This window comes from Parasteatoda tepidariorum, chromosome 5, assembly GCF_982258835.1.
Source record: "Parasteatoda tepidariorum strain Cologne lab strain chromosome 5, Ptep-v5.0, whole genome shotgun sequence".
NCBI classification, from domain to species: Eukaryota; Metazoa; Arthropoda; class Arachnida; order Araneae; family Theridiidae; genus Parasteatoda; species Parasteatoda tepidariorum.
The window spans coordinates 107685541-107692947 of record NC_141759.1 but is presented as its reverse complement, the minus strand read 5'-3'; the positions used below and the strand labels follow the sequence as shown (position 1 = coordinate 107692947).

Below are 7407 nucleotides of genomic sequence, written 5' to 3'. Positions count from 1 at the left end.
TATTTTCTGTAAACAATCATATATTTTTTTTATTCATTCAATTTCGTATTTTATTCTTCTCTGAATAAACATACAGCATTTTCCTGGCCTTTAAGATATGGGATAGACGAAATTTCGAAAAATATTAATGATAATATCATAAATATTAAGGAACAATAGGAAGCTATATATTTTTGGCGATAGTCCAAAATAAAATGCCAAACGATAAAGAACTCAGCAGAAGGAGAAATTCAAGATTACAAAAGAACAATAACTAAGTTTTGTTGCTAAGCGACCAATTCTGTTGCTAAGCGACCAAGTTGACACACTAGAAAAGAACGGAAATAAAAACTGAAGATTTTTATATAACATTTTGTGTTTGCTCCGAATAGCCTTTTATATTAACTCGATGTTATTAAGCAACAAACAATTTTTTGTCTGATGTCTGACCAAAAAGAAAATATTTTCTCCTTTTAAAATAAAATTTGAATCGACTATTAAATTATTTCCGATTTTCCACGGTTTTGGAATTTAAAGGACCGAACTTTTTTTTTGTTGTCATTATTTGTGTTTTACGTTGTTTTAACTTGATTATGTGAAAAGCTTACACCAAACTCAAATTTACTTAAATTCATATAATTCAGAGTAGTATGGTTAATCTTTTGTACGCTTTGGATCGAGTATTCCAAGTAGGGAATTTTAACGACAAAAAAGTCCCTGGAATTAAAATGTCCAAGGGTCAGGAAGAGATTTTAATTCTTATGCATATTCATAAGGTTTTATACGATTTTCCGATTTTTCTTTTTCTACAACTGAAGAAATTAGTTAATGTTTTGTGGTATTTTAAAATCATTGAAATGTGTATGTTTAAGATTATTCAATGATCCATTGTTTAAACAAATAGTCTCATTCAGACAATTGTGTACGTTTTGTGGTTTTCTTTAAATAAAAATGATTTTCGAATAGCATCCTGATGTTTCTATACGTTCTGAAACTGATTTTTGTTCGCCGTAAAATATTCTCCAATTAAAATCAGCTACATTTATCATCAAAGATCACTACAATAATTTATTTGTTTATTTTCTTTATTTGCATATTTGTTTTGAGATTCTCACCATCAATACATACATATTCATATAGATGATATGATAGTCTCCTTTTAAATGGAGTTCGTAAAGTAGGAAATTGAAATAGTAGAAGCAAATCTAATAAGATAAAATGTATTTCTTTAAATTTATATTCACCATACTATTCAATTTTAATAACTCCCAATCTGATTCCAAAATCTTAAATTTCTAAATTTTATATTTAAAGTTAAAGATAACTTCAAAATTACAATAATGATGTCAGGACTAGATGAATCCTGTTAAAATGCAGAAGTTTGCTTCTAGGAACATAAAATTCTAGTCAAAATAATGATCATAACCCGCATGTTACTCTGCTTACTTAATGATAAATACTTCTCTGGCTTCAAAAAAATGAAGATCGTAATAAAAGTCGACATGTTTTGAGAGCTCAAAAATAAACGTTGTCAAGACTCGCCAGACGTAGAAAAAGAAAATGTTAAGTTGCAACAAAAAAATGCAAGATTAAGGTGGGTGAGAACCGTGATGGTGCAGGGGATAGAGCGTTCGCCTTCCAATGAGGTGAACCGGGTTCGAATCCCCATCGACGGCTAGTTGATACGAATCCGCATCCGGCTTGCACCGACCCCAGTGCTGACTTAAAAAATCCTCTCTGGTAGACGGATCATGGGTTAGTCACTTTGCCGCCAGCCTCACAGTGGGGAGTTCTCATGGTTTTTGTCTCCGTGTAACGCAAATGCGGGTTAGTTCCATCAAAAAGTTTTCCTCGAAGGCAAATTTCTCCCAATACTCGATCAGGAGTCTTCTTGTTTTCTTGATTGGATTCAAAATTACTAGGCTACGGAGTTGAACATTAGTAGTCGTAAAGGTGAAAAAAACTAGAAAAACAGCAGTAATCGTGGGGGGCAAGTCAGAGAGAAATGCATTTCTACGCGATATTTCACACCGGAGGGAGAGAGAGCGAGACATTTATGTCGTTAAGACAGGAATCTGCATTCATATGAATAAAACAAGATTCTAGGGCAGGGATGGCTAACCAATGGCACGCGTGCCATTTATGGCACCCGACACAATATTTCGGGCACGCCACCGATCACATTTGTTATTACACAAATGGTATTACACTATGAAGCATATGTAACAATTAAATTAAAATTCACAAAAAATACACAAAATAATAAGCAATTATTAATGAAAAAATTAACAATTAATGCTAAAAAAACAATTAATAATCATAAAAAACAAGCTAACAATAAATAACTGGCAAAAAAATTAACAGTCCTGCTTAAACTAACGTCTTACAACCTAATATAAGTTGTTTGTCATCTAATCTGCAACAACAGAAGTCTAAATGATGTTACTTTAAGTTGAATTACGCGTATATCTGAGACATTGCAGAAGTTTTTCTTTTTTTTTTCAATGTAAATAAAGAGTTTTGAGTTGATAGTATTTAGTATTATTATTTTCCCAATAATCACGAAGTCAAAATTATTTGACGGCACGTCTGTGACCTCATCAAACAATTCTTTAGAAAAAATGGTGCTTTGGTGTATAAAGGTTCGCCACCCCTGTTCTAGGGTAACAGGGGTTGAAGGAATTATGGAATTTGTACTCAAGATTATAAAATTGTACGAGAATAGCTGATTTACCGCTTTCTTCATAGCAGACACGTCTATGGTGTTTTAGAGTAGTGCATGTGTTTGTATGATGCTGCTAAGGCAAACTTATTTCATTTATTTATTTATTTTCGTTTCCCCTTCGGCTACCGCGGTGTTTCTAGATTTGTATCATTTCTCGTTGATAACCGTACATTTTTTGTTTCAAATCACTTTTGTTTTCCTTATTCACATCTGGCGAATTTCGAGAATGGAAGCCTAGTTTCGAGCGCTCGAAATATTTGTTTCAAAAACATAAAGGTGGTAATTAAAGTTGACATGTTTCGAGTGCCCAAAAATTGGCTCCTATTCTCAAGACTCGCCAGGCGTGAATAGCCCGTGATATTTAGAGCGCTCGATACATATGGACTTATATTACCACCTTCATGTTTTTTTAAGCCAATGAAAATTTAAGCCATTGAAGTTTTTGATCTTTTCTCTTCAATTCCTTGGTATTATTCATTTAGTATCACGGTATATTTATTCTCGTGGTATTAAAATATAATTTACATAAGATAATGAACGACACGTTCTTTTGTATTGAAAAAAATAATTAGGTACAACTTTCTAAAAAATCAATGCAGTGATACAATTTTATTTTTACTGCTAGCCTTAAAAGCATTTTTTAAGGACATAAAAAATTATGCTTATCACTGAATTTTCACAAGTTGAATGAATAATATTACCTATGTCACTGAAATCCAGTTTGGGGAACTACTACGTACAGATGCCCCTACTGACCTCGGGATTTTCTATTTTGTTCGTTTCTACTTTAGGTTCCCCAACTTTTTTATCACTGCGGACCTGTCAACGTTTGATAATTTTTTACCTCGACCCGCTGGGGGGGGGGGGGCGTTGATTGTTTATATTTCAGATTATTTTGATCTATTAAATTTATTTAATTGTATTTAAACATGCCTTCAAAATAAAATACAGTTACACCAAAAAATAAATATAAAGTGATTTAATATTAACCTACTAGAACGTTAAATCAATGAGAACCCTGAGCTTGTTTCTTTGCAATGAGACTGTTCCATCTGGGGGTAATCGGAGACAATGATACATTACAAATATTAAAACATTTATGTCACTACCTTCGGGGGCAACTTTTTTTAAATAAATAAAGTTTTAATGGAATACAGATATTTTTAATTTGGGGTATAAACCTAGGAATTTAAATTCAGTTTCAAAGAAATGGGTGGCCCCGTACCATTTGATCCACGGACCGGAGGTTGAGGAACACTGCTTTAGGATACTTATAGGGTATCCGCGCTCCTGGGAAACTCATGTATTTCGGTATAAACAAAATGTGTCATGAAATGTCATGATTTTAACTATTTAAAAAAAAAATCATGAAAAGTCATGGATTTAGGTCTCCGAAAAATCTAATTTTTTAAATCGAATTAACTTCCCCCCCAATTTCATAGTGTTCCGAATATCTGAATTTGTAACAAAATCACCACTCACAGTCACATTTTATTAAAATATAAAATGTTTTTATCGTGTTCTTTAAAAATTCTGGTGTTCTTTCAAAAAATGAAAGATAAAACATTTCTAGAACGAATATAATCTTCTAAACTTCTGTGATTTCAGAATTTCTGTTATTTTTTATTTATTTTTTATTTTGTCAATTTAAAATTCCATCAGAAGCAAGCCATTCATTGGCGATTTTTTTTATTCCGAAATGAGAACAGAAAAATCAAGAGTATTTCTTTAGCTTTAGAAATATACATTTTCCACCAATAAAATATAATGTAAATTTTAATTCCATGATTTTTCAATCAAAAGGTAGAATTCTAATTAACAATATTTGCATTTTTTTTGTTGAAAAAATTCATGTTTATCAATTACTTTTTACAGTTATGCAAGTCTATATTAAGATAGCATTAAATGTGTACGTCATTTTGTACTTTCAATCTCAAGAATCAAAAGATTTTTAAAAATTTAATTTCAAATGCGTCGGAATTTAACACACACCAAGAAAGAAAGTAATTTCGTTAATTAATGCAGCAATTTATTTAAAATAAATTTTAAAACTAAAAATGAAAATAATAAAAATATCAATAATTTAAAACACTGTTATTTAACTTTTAAAATCAATATACATACAAAAAAAATCAGTTGATTTAAATCAATGATTTTTTTAAAAAAATCATTTGATTTAAATTGTGATTTAAATCAAGAAACCCTGGTAAAAACCAACCATAAATTTTTAATATATTTTTGATGGTAGATTGTTCCGTATTATATAATTACTTTCACTAATTTTTTGTGAAAAAAGGAGATAAAATAAATGCTGAAAACCAACACTAAATTGTGTGTAGTTCATTGTGATGATATTAAGTAATTATAATTCTATATGTTACTGGCAAAGTTATAAATCTGTTAATGTTTGAAGTTCTATAGAATACCTAGGCCTTTTATATAATGTCTAAAACTAAATATACGGTATCTAGGCGCCTGGAAAGTCATGAAATGTCATGGTTTTAACTATTTAAAAAAAATCATGGAAAGTCATGGATTTAGGTCACTGAAAAATCTAATTTTTAAAATTGAATTTACTCACCCCCTCCGCCATTATCATGATGTTCTGAATTTGTTACAAAATCCCCACTTGCAATAATATTTTACTCAAACATAAAATGTTTTTACCGTGTTCTTTAAAAATTATGGCGTTCTTTCAGAAAAGGATAGAAGAGCATTTCTAGAGCGAATTATCTTAACTTCTGTGATTTCAGAATTTGTATTATTTTTATTTTTTTATTTTATCAGTTTAAAATTCTAGCTGAAGCAAACCAGTCATTGGCAATTTTTTTTTAGTTCAGAAATAAGAACAGTAAAATCAAGAGTATTTCTTTCCTTTCTGATGAACAAGAAAAATATCTTAAAAATATAATTCTGCAGAAAATTATTTGCTTTTGTATTTTTTTCAGCTATTTTATTGCTTCAACTCTTTCCTTACTCTGTTTTTTAGATTTAAAATCTATAAATATGAAGATGCAGAGTATAACCAGGGGTTTGTTTAGAAGAAATTTGGATCCGTTAATGGACCCTTTACAAAATAAAACGGATCTTTCACAAAATATTTTAACTCAAAAACGGACCCTTCACAAAATGAATTTTCTTTTAATTGGACCCTTCACAAATTTGTTTATCTTCATTATGTGGTGGTACTTATTCCTCTTGGCCCAGAACAAGGTTAGACCAAGTCCAGGAGACCGTTTACCGACAGAAAATCAAACACCATCTGCGGATCCTCTAAAATAAAATTTTTCTCCGGTCCCATACAGGTCAGCAAATGATCAGGTGAAGCCTGGTGAGCACTGCATTTTAGGCATACAGGAAACGTCTTTTGACCCTGAACAAATGTTAGTCCGCGGGTATGACCAGTGATTAGTCCTGTGATAGCTGTCTGTAGTTTACTATCACCTTTTAGCTCCAGGGCAGCCCCAGGACTATTTTGTTGATACCATTCACGACTAGGTGGAATCCTCCAAGTCCTATTATTGTCGGCTTTTACTTTTGCATAGATTTCATTGTATGTTAGAAGGCCACTACTATCTATGGGATCATTGGAGCCCTCCTTGGCCAGTTCATCGGCCAGATCATTAAAGTGAAGGTTCACGTGGGAGGGGATCCACTGAAGATGTATATCATTGTGATAAGTGTAAGTCATCAAATTATCGATGATATTTAGGCCAATTCTGTCACTGATGTTTTGCCAATTACTCAGGTATTGAACTGAGCTCTTACTATCCGTGAAAATCCAGATATTTTCTGCACTCTCAATGGAAATCTTGTGTTCTAGAGCCCCGTTTATGGCGATTAGTTCTGATCTGAAAACTGAACAATGGTTTGGGTTACGCCTTTTAATTTTTGTAACGTCATCTTGGTTTTTTATGACAACACCACTATCAGTGTTGCCATTATCAAATTTACTTCCATCCGTGAAAATATGTACTGCTTCATTTGGGGTGTTGTGGATTGTCTCCAGTGCCAACTGTCTAAGAAGTTCTGGATGCTGATTTTTCTTACTACTGGAGGCCAAAAGTTCCTCGTGAAAGAAAACCCTCGGAAGGTCTTTCAGTGGGTCTATATTTGGATCTATCGAACAGTGTTCTATGTCAGGGAACAGCAGATTCAATTTACCTGCCCTGCAAAAGGGACTGTCTCTTTTTAATCTCTGGACATCTGTCCAATTCATCAAGTAGGTAGAAGTACGATGTTGGTCTCCATAGCTGTATAGCTTGCTGTAATATTTTGCGGTGCTAGAAGTCCATCTCATAAACAATGGTTGGAGAGTAGCCTCGTATAGAACAATCTCATTAGGACAGCTATTACGTAAGCCTGTAATGATCCGTGCAGCACTCAGCTGTATCCTTTCAAGCATTTTTAAATTACCAGCAGAAGCTGTCAGTAAAATCTGGAATCCATATTCCAGCATTGATCTAATAAAGGAAGTGTAAGTTGTCCTTAGGGTATTGGCATCTGCTCCCCAGTCATCATTATTGTTTTGTTAATCGAATAAACCCTTCCCAGGGCAGAAAACAAGAAAGATGTAAACGAAAAAAGTTTTGTCTTCGGCAGACGATTCTTCCATTATTCGTCCGAAATGAATATTCTGCGTTCAGCAGTATAGGCTAAATATTTGTATGTTGCATCTCTAATTTAAAAGCAGCAATTGCTGT

General features: G+C 32.5%; 1 protein-coding gene across 1 annotated transcript; it reads right to left on the bottom strand.

The window, feature by feature from the left end:
• Nucleotides 1–266: 266 nt before the first annotated feature.
• LOC139426587 (uncharacterized) lies at nucleotides 267–7163 on the bottom strand. The gene is made up of 2 exons (XM_071185891.2): nucleotides 6008–7163; nucleotides 267–307 (listed from the first exon to the last, which is right to left on the bottom strand). Exons 1-2 carry the CDS (start codon nucleotides 7161–7163, stop codon nucleotides 267–269), a joined length of 1197 nt encoding a protein of 398 aa, XP_071041992.2.
• Nucleotides 7164–7407: the final 244 nt, after the last annotated feature.